General features: G+C 31.8%; 2 protein-coding genes across 2 annotated transcripts; one reads left to right on the top strand and one right to left on the bottom strand.

Moving 5' to 3' along the window:
* The first annotated feature begins 3 nt into the window (after window positions 1–3).
* Window positions 4–6,630, top strand: Ifrd1 (Interferon-related developmental regulator 1). The gene is made up of 10 exons (XM_080158204.1): window positions 4–1,009; window positions 1,285–1,429; window positions 2,483–2,558; window positions 2,932–3,040; window positions 3,417–3,536; window positions 3,947–4,055; window positions 4,314–4,414; window positions 4,801–4,930; window positions 5,277–5,399; window positions 5,793–6,630. Exons 1-10 carry the CDS (start codon window positions 720–722, stop codon window positions 5,871–5,873), a joined length of 1,284 nt encoding a protein of 427 aa, XP_080014330.1. The 5' UTR covers window positions 4–719; the 3' UTR covers window positions 5,874–6,630.
* Window positions 6,631–8,637: 2,007 nt separating this feature from the next.
* On the bottom strand, window positions 8,638–16,218 carry LOC145317226 (SET domain-containing protein SmydA-8-like). Its single transcript, XM_080158206.1, has 13 exons — window positions 16,080–16,218; window positions 15,414–15,563; window positions 14,770–14,872; window positions 14,473–14,612; window positions 14,099–14,168; window positions 13,419–13,460; window positions 12,840–12,939; window positions 12,439–12,581; window positions 11,722–11,817; window positions 10,034–10,123; window positions 9,661–9,703; window positions 9,236–9,303; window positions 8,638–8,744 (listed from the first exon to the last, which is right to left on the bottom strand). Exons 3-13 carry the CDS (start codon window positions 14,842–14,844, stop codon window positions 8,655–8,657), a joined length of 957 nt encoding a protein of 318 aa, XP_080014332.1. The 5' UTR covers window positions 14,845–14,872; window positions 15,414–15,563; window positions 16,080–16,218; the 3' UTR covers window positions 8,638–8,654.
* Between the last annotated feature and the right edge of the window lie 909 nt (window positions 16,219–17,127).

Here is a 17,127-nt window from a genome sequence, read left to right as displayed (position 1 = left end):
GCCAAAATGAAAATATATTTTGTACAGGATTTTTTTTATGTTTTCTAATAATAGTTGGTACGGCCGTAGCAACTGAGAGTTAACTCTTTATTTAAAGGTTGAATTGGGTTTGAAAATAGCTTGAACACTTGCAAAGTTTAATATAAAAAAATTATCAGTCTAGAACCATCTTTGGAGGACTTTATACATATATGAAGCTTCTTCAATATGGTTTGGATCAGGGGATATCAAGATCTTAACGAGTAAAAATAATACTTTATGTATTAGTTTTAATAATTGAGATAACAATTTTATAGAGTTCAAATATTATTTGAAGAATAATTTGTAAAATTAGGAATGCATATTTTTAGTTTTTAAATTTGGCAACCTAGATGACCAGATTATTGCACAAGAATTTGTTGTGCTGCAAAGTACACAACAACACAAATTTTTTTCTTCTCCATTTGATAAAGTACTAATTATCAACCCTCAGCTAGCTCGGGGTTGATTGTACTATGCTTTACATTCAAACTCAACATAATAAATCTAATATTCTGTTTAGCTATGGTGTGTTTGTGACAAAAAGTTATCAAGAAAACATTTGGACTTGAAAATATATAAACATACGCTCAACTGCGTAGTTATTATAAATAAACTGCTAAGTTAAAAAGATTAGTTAATTTTACATATTAATTTATAGTTATATTTGTGTTTTTCTAGTTAATAAGTTAGTTATTACTATGCCTAAGAAATCTAAACGTGAGAAAGGGGGTGGTGGCCGTAAAGCAGCCGCTAATGACCACAGTGGTGGCTCTGATGACGAGGGCTCTGTTTACAATGAAGCTGGTTCCGTCTCCTCTATTGGAGGCGTGTCAGAGGCTTCGACTGCCGGCGGCGGTGAGGTTGAAGAGTTCAGCGAGGGAGAACAGTTTGAGGGTAAGATGAAGGACGCTATGGAGTTGGCTACTGAGAAGTCCGCAGCCACTAGGATCAAAGGGCTGGATATGCTGTGCAATGGCTTGCTCAAAAGGTACTATAATCAATTTTATGTAGATTTATTTATCAACAATAAAAAAATGGATTTATTCCTGATAGCACAGGAACACTAGATTTGAACGTGTTTTATGTTTGAAAATCATATTCAAATTCCCCCCTCCCTTACCTTTTTTTTCCCTGGGGCTGCAGCCATTATTCATTTTGTAACTTTTAAACAAGTACCTCGTATATTTTTGATTTTTCAAAGCTGCTGCTAATGAAAGTTCATTACTTTTTTTTCATGCTAAATTAATTCATAAAATATTTTAGATATATTCCTGACTTCATCGAAGGCAGACAAGCCACCATAACAGATATAGTAGAGAAGAGTTTGAAAAAAGGAAAGGGTGGAGAAATAACAGCCGCTTCCAAGCTAGCTCTCCTACTGGGTGTACAGCTCATTGATGCTTCAGAGGTATGATTAAGTGCACTTTCATTGCATACATTTTTTCTTGAAAAAAGTTATCACTGAAGATCATTATTTTAATGACTATATACTCTAATATGTTGAACCAAAGAGTTTTTATTATCATAAGTACACAACTACTACAAGTTTGTAAATACTTCTCAGCAAAGTTATTTGTATATTTTTTGCTCTTAACCTACATATTTTGAGTGTAATGATTGTAATAAATGCGCTGTTAAAATTTTTATCTTATCACCAGAAAGAAATACATGCTATAATGATTTGTTTAAATATCATTTAGGTATTAAACAAAAATCTTGCAAAAATAATTAAATTTTAGGGATGGAAACCCGTCGAATTTTTGGGCCGGATTCGGATTCTTAAGGAATCCGTCAAAAAAATTGATGGATTCTTGCGGATTCCGGATTCTAGCAGTATTTTAAAAGGCCGTCCTTCACAGATGGATAGCTTTTTTCGTTAATTTATCACTATGTTACTTGGTTGAAGCCTTGATTTTTAAAGTGACTTCCAGCATAACTAAAACATTTACATCACATTAGTAATTATTAAAATTTGCTATGTAGAAAAAAATTTAAGTGCTACGTATGTCCTAAAAATGTGCTTGGTATTTTCTACGGGACTGTGTATTTTTTTATGTCATGTGATCACTGTACAGCCAATTAGAGGGCTTAGTTGATGGTGAGTGGATTACACTTCATCACGTGATCGTTGGCTGTCCAATCTGAGCTCTTTGAATTGAACAGCTCATCACGTGATCGCTGGCCTGACAATGAGAGCTCTGTGTTACCAGCTGGTTTATGTGAGAAATGGGGGTGGTGTGTTGGGGGGGAGGGCGTGATCTTTCCCTTCAAAAAGAGGGAGTTACAAGAATAAACTCAAGACGGTAATTTTAGCCTACCAATTTATAATCCGGAATCCGCTATAAAAAACGGATTCCGGATTCGGATTCCATAATTGGCCAAAAATTGGGCGGATTCCGGATACGGATTTCCATCACTATTAATTTTTTTCTTAAAATTATCCCTCTTTTTTTTCTTTTAGGTTTATCAAGAACTTAATAGCCTGTTGTTGCAAATGTTGACAGACAAGACACAGTCCACTTCAGCCAGATCTTCAGGTATATGCACAAGATTTATTTTTTCCTCATAGTTCTTCCCTAAGAAGGGGAAAAATGGATAAATGTTTCAAGTACTCTATATTTCATTCATTTATTCCTCCCTACCACATATTTTTGTAGATTTTTCTGAAAGGAGGGGGAAAAAAATGGAAAAAGTATTTTCAGTACTATTTATTTTTCATTTTTCACCCTTTCACATATCCCCCCCCCCCCCTTTAGCAGGGGATCCCATGCAGAATATACACCCTTAAATATAAAAGTGACTCGATTCTTTTGAGAAAATAAATTTTAATGAAACAAAATGAACATAAATCAATCATTAAAACATCTCATTTAAGTTTTGATCGACTAGTTATATTGTAAAATTGTTCAGTTGCACTGTGTGTATCTGGCCTGTGTTTCATCGCTGGGGGTGATCTAGCAGAAGTTGTGAGAGTTATGAACATACTCGAGTCTATTTACATCGCCTCTGCACCTAACCAGTAAGTGAATATTATAGAAGACAATGCGATTAATAGTCCGAGAATAATGTAGAAGTTTTTTTATTCACAAATATCCAGCAAATTAGTTTTAAAATACTTATTTGCGAAAGTGCTTAGGTATAGAAAGATTTTTTTCAGAATTTCTGGAGTAAAAGTTTGGAAGGCATACCTATAAAGAGATACAAAGAACTCTTTTGATATTCACGCAAAGAAGTATCTAGATTATTGTTTAATTTTTTAAATTCATATTTTCCATTTCAAGTCATTCAATAATATATCAACATGAATACTTACCTAGGCAAAGAAAAATAAAAAAAATAAGAAAAATTTTTTGGTTTAGGTTAAAGATAATTTTTCTAATTTAAAACTTTTATAGGAACGGAACAGTTGGTAAAATAACACCTGAGATGAGTACTGTTCATGCTAGTTGTCTATCTGGTTGGGCCCTCCTCTCCACACTCCTGTCACCTTCACAGATCTATGAAACTATCAATAGGTACCTATCATTTTATTTTTCTAAAAAACGTGTCTATTTAAACAAGTGCTCATTTAATCATTTCTTAATATATAGCCAAATGTTTTCAGTGTAGAAGGATAACGTCATTGAAATCAAATTAATAAGGACAATTATGTGCTTAAAGATTGAAAAAAAGTAATTTCAAATTCTTTATTGATGAATGATTACAATGTTAGAGCAATAAATCTGCAAATGTCTTTTAGTTGGCTGATTTCATTTTAAGTAATTTTCTTCAGAATTTTAAATCCTTCAATTATCAAGGTAGCTGTAATTTATTTACCTAATAGAACAGTTAATCTTTTCTCAATGCTTTAGCAAAAGATATTAAACCAATTTTTTATTATGATCCTTCAAGAGAAACCACATCTCACCCATTTATGTCATATTAGGCAGTTGATGGTACTGCGTGGACTTCTCACTTCCAGTGATGTTGAACTCAGAATAACAGCTGGCGAAACTATGGCGCTCATTCTAGAGTCTGCTTATGAACATGATGAGGTTATAATATTTCTTTGAATGGCTAGAAATACTAGAAAAATCATACTCCCAATGTTTAAGATTTCTTTCAACTAACTGACTCAAAACCAAGTTATTAGTATAAAAACAGTTTCTTAAAATAAAAAATGAAGTCTTAAACATGAAGAATTACACAAATAATAATTTAGACGATACCTTTTTGAATTGATAATGAATCGAACGTACGTAAGAAGTTAATATTAATGAATAGGTACTGAAATGTTCAAATATTTATTTTAGGATTATGTTCCTGACAATTTCACGGATTTATTGTCAGAATTAAAACAATTGGCAACAGACTGCAGCAAATCCAAAAGCAAAAAAGACAGAAAAGAACAGAGGTAACATTTTTGTGGGAGGAGGGATGGGCGGTTGGGGCTAAGTAAGTATACCTATACCTTAAAGTTTTGTAGAAAATATTATTTATCTACTAGTTATTTGTGGCGTTGATTTCAAGTATTTCTAGTCGTTAAATATTATTTATAATTCACATTGCCTCTATTTTAGAAACATAATAGTTAGATTATCTTGGCCAACAAACAAGTACAACTCTTAAAAATTCTCTCATGTCAGTCACGGTTTCCTAGAATTTTCTTTGAAACTAATTTTACGGTTTTTAGTTTCCTATAATTAGCGATTTAATGTACCTACTTTCTGGGGAAATTAAAATACAAATCGAGCCCTTCAAATGATGTTATCTTAATGACTAATTTTATTTCTTGTTCAGATCAAGTTTTCGTGATGTTCTACGTGCGGTAGAAGAAGCAGAACAACCAGCGGAAACCATCAAGTTTGGAAAAGAGACACTGAGAATTGAATCTTGGTTTGTTAAAATACAATATGATTGGTTTTGTAAGGTATGTAAGCTATAGTATACATATACCAAATCAATCTAAACATTGTTTTTTAGTCTAGCAAAATATTTGGTGATACTGGCATTCATGAAAGACAACATTATACCATTTTTTTTATCTATTTCTTAGAAACTTTGAAATATAAAAGTAACAAAAGTGTAAATTCTATTTAAACAATAAACTTTTCAAAAGAGGGAGCTTATTTGGTTTTATTGATAGCATACTATTTTTCACCTTTAACATAAATGTCCGAAAGGGTCGGGATTTTTTCACCTAATTCTTTTTCGGTGTAACAGGACTTAGGCTTATAAATTTTAATCGTGGCAGGTGTCCTAATTTCTTCTTTTAGATGATGGGAACAGGTATAAACACCCACCTGAGCACAAACATGATGTTACGGGAGATATTTGAACTTGGTCCCACAATAAACCTTCTTGAGGCTGACTCTCACAAACTAACAAAGATGCAGAGGGTAAGATAAGTTCTATGCACTTAGGAATTAGGCAATGCTTACAAAGTAGAATTTTTAAAGAATTTTACTTTCCTAGAGCAATACTATATAATTTACTAGCGGTTACGCCCCTAGAGGCCTCGAATGGCCCTTGAGGGGGGAGGGAAGTCGACCCAGACCACTTTATATTTTATTCCAAAAAATACTTAGGTATGGGTTGGAGAATTTTTTTTCTAGGTGCGATTTCCCCAAAATAGTAATATGCTTCCCCAGAACCTATGAGAAGCTACAATGTAAAGGAGAACCATATCGGTTAGCGGTACAAATACACATTAACAGACAGACAGAGATCCTTTTACTTTATCAAAAGGATTCACTTTTAAAGACAATAAAATGTTTTTTTCTCTCTTTCAGAATGCTGCTAACCAACAGGCCTTCAAGGCACGCACACAGAACAGAAACAAGCACAGGGATAAAAGATCAGCCGTCTTTTAATCTGCTTCACAATCACTCGACAAATGCAACACATACACACTCGTATCATTTCATTCAGTTTTAATACAAATTCACTGACACTAAGTATTGATGCAAAATTCGGATTCTGTTATATAATACGCAGTATCAACGTTAAAATTCTATTTTTATTATTAACCTAGAACGTCAGATTTTTCGCGCGTTTTTTTCTGCATAATACCTACTAAATAGAATAAATAATATGATACTTAGTATTTTCTGACTGGTTTGAAATTTCACTTAGTTTATCTTTATTTTCACCAAAAAAATATCTTGTTTATTTCATTATATAAGAATACACAAGATTTGTAGTTCTATTATATTATTATTATTATGATATCATTTATGGCATTATGAGTAATTACCCCTTACGGTTTAGAATCTAAGAATTATAAGGAAACTACCTTGATTAAGGTTGATTTCCACACTAATAGAACAAAAAATCGATAAATTTGATAAATTTTCGTAATTGTGGACGACTGAAACAGAAGTTGATTCGTTTCTTTTCAATGATTCTTAACCGGGAGAAAAAAACCTCTGTATCGCAATTTTAAAAACTACGCGCAAGAATAAACCTAACAGTTCTTAAATAGATGCAGTGCTTCTAACCATTATTCCTATTATGTGTTATTTTTGTTTGACATTAAAGAATTGGTTAAACTTAAAATTGTTTTTGTATGCAAAAATGTCTGTACTTGTTCAAATTATGAAACATTTTTTTGCCAATAAATTCCCAAAGGTGGATTGAGTATATAGGTTCGCGTATTCAAGATATGAGGGGCAACTAGAATCATTAATGCTTACAATGTTAAAATACGATTATCTACATGTGTCCGGTCCTTTATACTTTGACTTGCGAGATTTATACATTAATCATCCCCCCTTTGCTGATGTGGTTGTTATTAGGATGAATTAAAGAAAACATTCTTTTTACTTATAGAGAAATTTAGAAATAGTGTACCTAACTTTTGTCCAATTAAAATTACTTTTATAAATAGTAAGATAGAACTTATTTAGAACTTATTGATGGGCATTTTAGATGTGATGTCTTATACTAAATAGGTTGGTGATTTTTTAGTGATATTTTGCCCGGTTCAAAGTTAAACATACATAATGCTGTGTCAAATATATAATACTGTAATATTTATGTCTTACGAGATTTTTTTGAACAATTTTCTTGAGATTTGTTAAGGAAAATCCATAGTTTAAGTCATTTTTATTGCTCAAGTATTGAACCATTTATAAAAGTGCTTAAGCTTGAGCGTTTTTTTACGATTCTCAAGACATGTTCTTTAAAACAATATAAGATGTAGAATTCCTTCATGGTTCAAAACCGGTTTTATAACATCGGAAAAAACTGATTTTGGGCTATGGAAAAAAATTAATTATAAATCTTTCTATAAAATAGATTAATTAATAGTTATATTTTAATACCTAGTTGTATTTATTTTCAGAAGTAAGTTAAAAGAGAGACAGAATTAATGTAGAGATTATGTAAAAAATCAATTAAAGCTTAAAAATCCATACATCTTTTTATCAGATAACTTTAAAATATCAGATAACTCGAAATAAGGTCTGTCTTTCTTTTTAACTTATTTTCAAATATAGAACATATAATTTATAAAATGAAATATTTCCCTACATATCTATTTCTATTAAATATTGTATTTTTGTGATAATTAATATTTATAAGAAATAAAATATATTACAATAACCAACAAAATACAAAAAAAAAACTTTCTAAAAAAAAGTAAATAAATTCATACAGGACCAAACTTAATTTTATATGCAAATGGATTTATTTAAAACCCGTAAAAGATGCAGATATACGATAAAGTATGGAATGTTTATTTATCGTATCGTAATATAGTCAGTTTTCCGTGGAAAGAAAAATATAAAAATTGGAATAACGCCTGATTTTGGACCCCCTCGGGGTTAACTACCTATACGTTTTTGTTGTTCCTTATTTTTACAGAAAATTGATTATCTCAATACAATACATGTTTTTTTAGTATGTCCCTGAACTACTTTTAATCTCATGTAGATGAATTGAGTTCAGAGTAGTACTGGATTAAACATATTCTATTACTATACCTATGTAATTATGCTGGCTATGTAAATTAAATTTCAATGTTATTTTACTTTCTAAAATGTATTCATTCTTGCTTGTTTTATTATAAATATATTGTTATAATTAAAAAAAAATTTCTCATCAAAATTAGTTAGATGTACTATATAACCGCATTTAAGCCTATACATTTAGGGACAATTGGAGGGGATGGAGGCTAATCTATCCTCCAATTTTAGTTTTTTCTAAGTATAATAAAAATTGACAAACTGACAAAGGGAGGAGTAGGTTGCACTAAAAATCCGTAAAGTTGTGAGTTTAAAGGCTTAAAAATAGTAGAACGATAATATTCACTAAATATGTGTATTTCTAATTGAAAAGAACTAAAGACAATTTTTTAAAAAGTTAACATAAATTTTTATCGTTCTACTACAGTTTTTAACTTTAATCTCACAACCTTTACGGATTTTTAGCGCAACCTACTACTCCCTTTCCTGTTTACGTATATACGAGGATTACATTTAGGGACTGGGATAAACTTTTTGTTGTTTTAGTTTGTAGACATTGACCCTCAGATTTAAGGACTTAATCACAGCTCTGAATTTGAGTTAAACATCCGCCGTGTTTAAACCATGCAACAAGAACCACTTATAGGGTAGCCTCGACACAAAATAACACTTAGGTGGTGAAATAATTTATTTTCTAACATTGGTAGGCATAGTTTTCTGTTTTAACAGTAGAAGTTTTTGAAGGTGTTCTTTCTTTATAATTCCTGCTTTGAAATCCTGAAATAAGATTTTTAAGGCTATTAAACTCTTCTGTTTTAAAGTGAAAATGTGATCTATTTAATCGCCCCTTTTTGTGAAGATTTTGCTATCTATTAATCCATTCTAACTTTTACTTGGTCCATTGGACTTTCAGTTTTCTTTTAGAACAAATACAACAAAAGTATTTTATCTGAAAAGGAGTCTAGTTAGGGTCTGACAATTAAGTTATTCAGCAGTGATCCAACATGCGTATAATAAAACAAGGTTGACAACATCCACAAGCCCAAAAATAACAAGGATTAACAGACGGACAAAGTAAAGTCGGACTGCTATGGATGTAATACAATCAAATATGCCCCATAATGATGGAAATGTTGACAAGAAAAATCAACAGGCTAGTTTTAAAAGCATCTGAGTAAATCTCATTTCCTCTATAGCGTTACGGACGGACTGACAACAGACATAGTAAATCATAGAGTAGATTTCCTACTAAAAGAAACACACGTCACCTGACAGGCTCGTTCAACTCTGAAGGCCACTAACTTTTCATTTATCATGGTTTTTAAACTGTTCTCTCCTGAAAATTAGAACATTTCTAAGTTTTCTGTAATACAAGCTAGACCGACAATGTCTGTTTCGATGAAGCTTAAGTTCTCGTTAAATGCTTGACCGATCCTTTTTTTTTTTCCTGGGAATATTCCCACAAAAAAGCCACTCCCCCCCCCCCCCCAAAAAAAAAAATATCAATTGTTGGGGTTACGCCTACACCTTCTTAAGGTGAAGCCCCTAGGCCTAGGGTCAAAGTCACTAGTAGAATATTTATAGGCGTCCGTTTAGGGATGATAGATAATTGATGTGCTGAATTACGCGTAAATTAAAAAGCTATCCTTTATAGCAATTGACAGAAGTTCTTGCAGTAATAAGTAATGCCAACCTGGATCAGTTAGTTCCATCTGTTGTAGAATGTGCAAACCCAGCTAAAACAGATTTTATTTTAAGAAAATTAAAATAGCCAAATAATTGATTTTTTGAAGAAAATTTGTGAAAGATAGTATGGCTAGTTTTTCTTTCATTCATTCTGTCTGTAATGCTAGGATGGAAGTAGTGCAGATACATCTCTACTCTCATTCCCCATTTCTTTTTACTTATTCCTGTCTTTCCCTTTCAGAACCTCCATTTCCCCTTCTTTTTTCCCTACTCCTCTTTAACAGTCATATGTTCGGAGTAAGGGAAACTAAGCATTTTATAACTTGGCTGTAAAAAGAAAACTTGAAGCAATCAGGTTATTCCAGCATATTATTTTGTACCTGAACCATTCTGTCCAGTGATGGCCTAGTCAGTTTTAGCTGACCATTTTTATATCTCTCTACTTGCTGTTGAAATAGCTTTGTCTCAACCTACAAATTTACAAACGAAATATGTTTCAGTATTCATTTCAAAACGGGGCTTTTATTAAACGGAGGTGACACTGGTCCCCAAAGTTTTATAAAACATTTTCTCGTATTCATTCGAATCCGGTGGATAGGAACCGGTTCTCATCCATACGAAAAAACTATGTCTAGCATCGTATTATATCCAGCTTTCTACGAATATAGAAATGTACAATCATAAAATTAAAACCAGTTTTTTTAGCCAGTGCCTTTGGCACCTCGGGGCTAAAAAAACTAGTTTTAATCTCATAATTGTACTTTCTATATCCGCGGAAAGCCGTTTATAATACGATGCGAGAAATAACTATTCTTATTCATTGGCTTAACAACTTTGGGATTTTACATTACATTTTGATTGGTTGGTTAATTAAGTTAAGTGTCCAAAACTTTCAAACACTAATTGGGCACATTTATGTATCATTATTTGGGACGTACATCAATTTATCGGTCATTGTCTTATCCCTTAAGATTCCTGCTAACTCCAGGCTCACCCCCTCTAGCAAATGTGGTATTAGTTTACCAATATAAACCTAAAATGAATTTAATAAAAATATTTGATAAGGTACACCCCAATTTAGACAGGGATAAGGGATAGGAAACCTGGCCATTAATTAGGTCCCGGCCTAGATTCTAAAGGGATATTGCAACTATTACAAATTCCTATCAAACTGGCGGATGCTCCCAAGTAGCTATCGCTCTAAACCAATAAGAATCGGCCTGTTTTTTACAACCAATCACCAATTGGCGGAAATTTTAGAAGCAGACAATTATAGAAAAAATAATGATTTCGTCTGCTACTAAAAAATAAATATAAATGGTGTTAGATCACATTAGCTTAATTATTAAATCTGCTTAAAGTTAAACATTAAAAAAGGGCCATATAGAAAAAACAAAAATAACGGGATTATTTTTTGGAAAGAAGGTAGCTACGAATTTTCATTTGGTAGTTTATAAATTAGATGTTATATTTTGAATTTTAAAAATTTAATACGGAATTGATACAACACCTTAACCCTAATATATGTACAATACAACACAGTACAAATCTATCACTACATAATAGTATCCAAAGAACTTGATAGAATGTTACCCAAGTGCATAATAATTTATTTATTTTGAATTTTAATTAGCAATGAAATTTTCAAATAAAATTTTTACTCATTAATAAAAATGCAAATAAAACAAACTAAAATCTGTCTGAGGGAAACCCAACGATAGCTTTCTGACAGTTACCAAATTACCAAAGTAAAAGATAAAAAAATTTTGGGAGAGAAAAAACTTCATTCTAACAAAAGCCATTAATATATAGGTTTATAAAAAGTTATGTTTTTTACTTTAAACTAGCTACCTGAATTTGATTCTATACTTTATCTACACACACACACACAGCTTTTTCATTAGCGTTTTATACGAACCACTGCGCCATCCCAAAACTGGTTTATTAGGCTAGAAATAGGCCTAGGCTTGAAATAGGCCTGAAATAATATTTTCCTACGTTTCCCATCCCTTATCCCTGAATTTAGATATTTATACCTGCATAATACATCTTAGTGATTCCAGATTACCTGTATAATCATGAAATGCCTGTGGAAAAGAAATTTGTTGAGCTGGAATAAAATAGTTTCCAATGAATCAGAAGTATTCTCACTCTTCTCGACAATCTAAATTATAATCTTCCCTATCATATTTATTGCCATTCAGTCGATATGTAACTTAAATATTTAACTATATATTAGCATTAATTATAAGTGGTCGTGGCTTTAAAGATTGAAAAGCCCATAAAAATATGAAATATTTGTTTAAAATGTCGTCATAGAAGAACATCCTTTCATTCTCTGAAATATATACATAAAGCTGAACACTAACAGATTCTAGTAATTTCCATCCCAATAGATTCGGCAAAGCTGGAGACAAAACTAGCCCAATGATAATAAGCCTGTAGATGTTTAATTACATTTAAAATCGATTATAAACATTTAAATATACCCCATTGTTCTTTAACTTAACAATGCTCTTTTTGTAAATTGTGTGCGATTTTTTTGCAGGGCTGAGTTTAGAAATGTTTAACAATGTGCCGAATTTATGTAAGTACATAGGAAAGGATTTTTTTTCTAATTAAAACGTAGAAATTAAATTCTTTTAGTCCTCATATAAAACAAATAATGAGCCATTTGCTTGAGCCCTGAACAGATAAATTGATAAATTGGCTATCCCTATAAATTACGGATAAAGGATAATTTCCTTAAATAGCGCTTAAAAGAAAAAAAATCTATTTAATGGACCTGAACTGCTTCTTGCAAGAGTGAGGATATTTTCTCCCAAGAAATATTGTTGTTGCACTTATTGCAAGACCAACTGCTGTGTTCGTCCAGAGGATTTTCTGGCAATAATATTCCATCACAGGTTTCAGTATTACAAAGGATACCTGAAATGGAAGAAAAATTTAATTAAATTTGTTTTTTTGCTCCATAAAATGTAGAGGGACAAAGTGACTCAAAAATCAGCCATGTGACATCATAAAAATGAGGGAGATGAGAGGAGAAGTGGGAAAGAAAACCCCCAAAAAAGAGATGATAATCACTCATTTTTGAGTCACTTTGTCCCTCTAACATAAAATTTAACATAATTCAATACAAAGTTGATGGGTTCGATCATTAACCTTATTGATCAACTAAATTCTTACCAGCAGAAAATGCGCCAAGTTCTGTAGGATCAGCACACCTGTGACAGGCACACCAGAACCTCCATTTATCATACAGGAACTGACGTCTGGTAAAGGTCGCCTGATCTCATAGATAAAGGAACGTCAATAAATATTTGTAATAAAAAATATAAAACTTAAAAGTTATTGTTTAATTATATGCTCTCTTTTTATCATTTCAATTATTTTTTTTCCATAAAAAAAGGTTGTATGGTAAGTATGGGCTTTTAAAGTTCGAAAACCTTGCTATTTAATAATGTAGTACTATAGAAAACTGTGTTTTTAGTAAGAAAGACAAAATCTAAATAATTATCTTAATTTATGAACATTTCATGATTAATTTTATCGCACCCTTCTCTTTTTATTTTTCCTTTAGCTCTTTTTTTATAACCTCTTGCACTGAACATCTGGTCTTTAAATCACTTTGTCCTTTTGTCTATCCATGATTTGGTGCTTACTTGTAAAAATTGTCATTCTCAGTTATTATATTGGCAATTGTGGGGATAAAATATGCTTTATAGGGATGGAATTATTAAGACAATTATATCCTTTAATCATTGCCTGATCCGGACGTAGGTAGGAAGTTGTTATCTCCTCTCCTGCCTAAAATATAATTTAATACAAAAAAAATAAAAATACTTTAATTATATAGCATAGTATACCTATTTTAAAAATATACCTGGCCCTTTTTTATAATTGCAATTTTAAAATCTTTCATTGTAATCTTGTTGACTTTATGCTGTTATCAAATAAACAAAGAAAATATCATAATATTGACATTTAAGAAAAATGCTTCTGGATTTACCTAAAAATTACGTTATTGTATGTCAATACAAAGTTTGCAGGGTTACAGACAGAATAAAATCAAAAATCAAAAATGAATAATCATGATATTTAAACATCCATTACCACCGAAGCCCGAAAAAATCATGGATGGACAAACAGTCAAAGTTAGTTATAGAGCAGATGTTAAGTGATCATTAAACAGAGGGAGAGGAAAACAAAATAGAGAAGAGAATTATATAGATAATAGAAAATCACGAAACCTTTATATCTTGATATATAAATGTCTTTTGTAGCATTCCCGACAGACATTACCGGACAAATTTAGTTGTAACCTAGTTGCTCTTTGGTAAAGGGTATTTTAACAACAAAATGTGCATTCTATCTCAAATAGAGGTTAGCGGACATACAACGTGAATTATAGATTAGTTTCGCTACTAAAACAATTAAATTTTTACCTTGATATTAGATTTAGCCTGCACAACAAGCAGATGGTCAGTTCTACTCTCCAAAGATTCTGTGTTACACCTTAAATGAAACAATTTTAAATTATATAAAAACAAGGATTTAAGTAATCCAATCAGTAATATAAGCGCAGCAAATTAATTATTTTTTTTTATTATTAAAGTATTTAAATTTAAAATATATAGTGATATATGTAATATAGTGATTTATTGAAGCAGCATTTTAAAATTATCAAAAAATATTTCATTCAAGCATTTTAATTGACATCAAAAGATTGCCAAATTTGAATTAATAATGAAAAATTATTAATTCAAACAACTAATTTAATAATTAAATATTTTATAAATCCGATTTAATAAAAGCTGACCTACAAGAATGATTGATGAGAGCAAATATAGGATAGAGACCCAGTCCTCTTCCAAACCCAGGTGCCAGGTGCACGTTTGCGCCGTTCGTGCTCTGGATTCCAAATACTCGCTTCAACTCATTCTCTTCAAACCTGGGATCCTTAACGTAATAGCCGTAATTATAAACAAGCTAGCAGCTTTGCCCCTAAGCATCCAGGGCTTTGGGTTTATAATTGGATTTATTTGGTTATCTTATCTATTATAGCTATGAAATTTGACCTTTCAAAACATAAAATAATAAAATCAGAATTTTTTACCTCTACTAGTACATTTTTAAATGCCTCTTGAATAGAAGACCACAACTGTTCTTGAACTTCATGATTCATTAACATGGACACTAAATTCCAGGTTCCTGGATCCCTAGAATATTCCAGGTATAAATATTGTAAGGAACAAACCTGTTCTTGAACCTGATTATTCATTAACATTGACACTAAATTCCAGGTTCAGGAGTCTCTAGAATATTCGGGTATAGTCCTTTCCACGACATCCCTCCATAAGGGGCGATTAGTCGTATTTTTAAAATGGCTTTTTATAGGTTATTTTAGGTTATATTGTGTTAGGTGATTGCCCCACAGGGTTAGGTAATTGCCCCGCAGGGTTAGAGCCCCCGCAGGGGCTAGAAATAGGAGAAAAGCTACAGTGAAAAATACGAATATTCCAGGTTTATTTTTAAAACTTTAGTGGAGTTAAAATGAGGTGTTTTTTAAAGTTTGAGAAGAAACACCCCTTTACCATCGCACCCTCAACTCTATAAGATGTCTCAGGTAGAAGATCAGGTTCTGTTAATGGTTCACATATAGAAAATAAAGAGAGAAAAACATGATCTTGAGGCATTAAGGTGTCACATGCATGCTCAAATGGATTGCTCACGTTCAAGTTCAAGATTAAAGAAACTTACCTCCATTTTAAAGAATACAATCTGATGGTTGTTATAGCTGACAAAACTTTATCCAGATTTTGTTTGTAAATCTTTTGACCATTTGATTTTTCTTTCAAGGAATCTCTAACTTTCTTGAGAATGTTACACTCTGGCAAGTGCTGGCTACCTCTAAATCATTAATAAATTCTTCAAGTACCAACTTTTAAGCCCCTTTTTACTCTTTCATCTATTAGACAAACAATATTTTTCTTAGGCAAATTTCTAAGCATAAATTTACAACTTTACTTTGTAATTTGGAGGTGGTAGGTTTAAATCTTGGCTTAACACTGCGTCATAACTAAAGACGTTAAAAAATTGTTCCTACTGCTACATATCAGAGCGCGACATCAATATTTAGAATATGCCTTGGTCCAAAACAGGCACAACTCATTACCATGCACAGTTAGGACTTTCAGCTAAAGGTCGTGCAATAAAAGGGTTGGTTGGCAGATTGGTGTTACTTAACCTAATTCACTGGCTGTTTGGACGAAAAAGGAGGGGTAAGGTTCCCTTATACTGGGTTGTTGGACCTGACGTTAAAGTGTCATTGACAGCAGTATGAGGTAAACTATTTCACATAATCCATTTATAGAAAAAAATAATGACAGTAAGTAGTAACTCTCTATGATTACTGATTAAACTTACCTTTCACAGTTCTTATTGCAGACAGGAAGAAGACATTTTGAACAGGATGATTTTCCATCCAGCTGTTTAAAACAATTCACACATTGTACTCCACATGATCTTATAACATTTTGAACATTAAATATATTTTCTCTTTTTAATGTGGACTCTTTATACTTTTGAATTATCTTGAGAAAAAAAGAAACTGGTAAAAAAATACATTTTTTATTGGTTATTAAACTAATTATTCAGTTTTAAACTTATATAACGCAACTAAATTTATTTTTAAGTAGTAAGTGTAAAATTCTGTTTTCTTTAAAATTCAAATAAAAATTACCTTACACATGGACCTGAAAAAATATAAAATATTGAGATAATTCTTGAGGTATCTATGAGCTTTTTTGGGGTGTGGGGAAGGTTGACCACCAACCTAAATTTCAGCTTTAAAAGGAAAGGGTAAAAGAATTTTTTGTTGCGGGGAAGAATAGCCTCCCCCTAAAATACATCATATACAAAGCTAAATTAAAATTGTATGTATTATAACATTTCTTTAAAAGATGAGAGGAGAAAAACAAAATCTCAATCTCGTGGACCATCTGCCGACTTTCAATTAGCCCTTTGAATATCAGCCAATAGCGTTAGAAATATTAAGACAGCCAAGTCGCAACAAAAGAGCAGAAAACAATTTGCTAGCAGACGAAATATGTCCCCAACACCGGAGCCAGGTGGTTATCTGGATTATACATATATCTATAATTATATATTTACTATCATTACCTAAAACAGCAGGTTTGTGTATAAAAATTGTGCTTCCCTGCGGTATATCCCTAACTGCTCGGAGACCGCGGGTATCCGCACCATTGCCACTTAACTTTATAGGGCTGCAGGACCCTCCCTCGCCAATCTAAAATGAAAATAAATATTGACTCTGTTAATTATAAATAACAGTTTTTAATGTTTTTATGCCAGTTTTAAGCTTTTCATGTAAGCTTTGTACTGCATCTGTCGGGTTTTACGTAAGTAGCTTCGCTATTCAAAAGATATATTTCTTGCAATCAAAACTTAAAAA

This window comes from Acartia tonsa, chromosome 4 (assembly GCF_053477335.1).
Source record: "Acartia tonsa isolate MP-2025a chromosome 4, ASM5347733v1, whole genome shotgun sequence".
NCBI classification, from domain to species: Eukaryota; Metazoa; Arthropoda; class Copepoda; order Calanoida; family Acartiidae; genus Acartia; species Acartia tonsa.
Note: the sequence above shows the minus strand (reverse complement) of the source record. Positions and strands in the feature narration are given on the sequence as shown.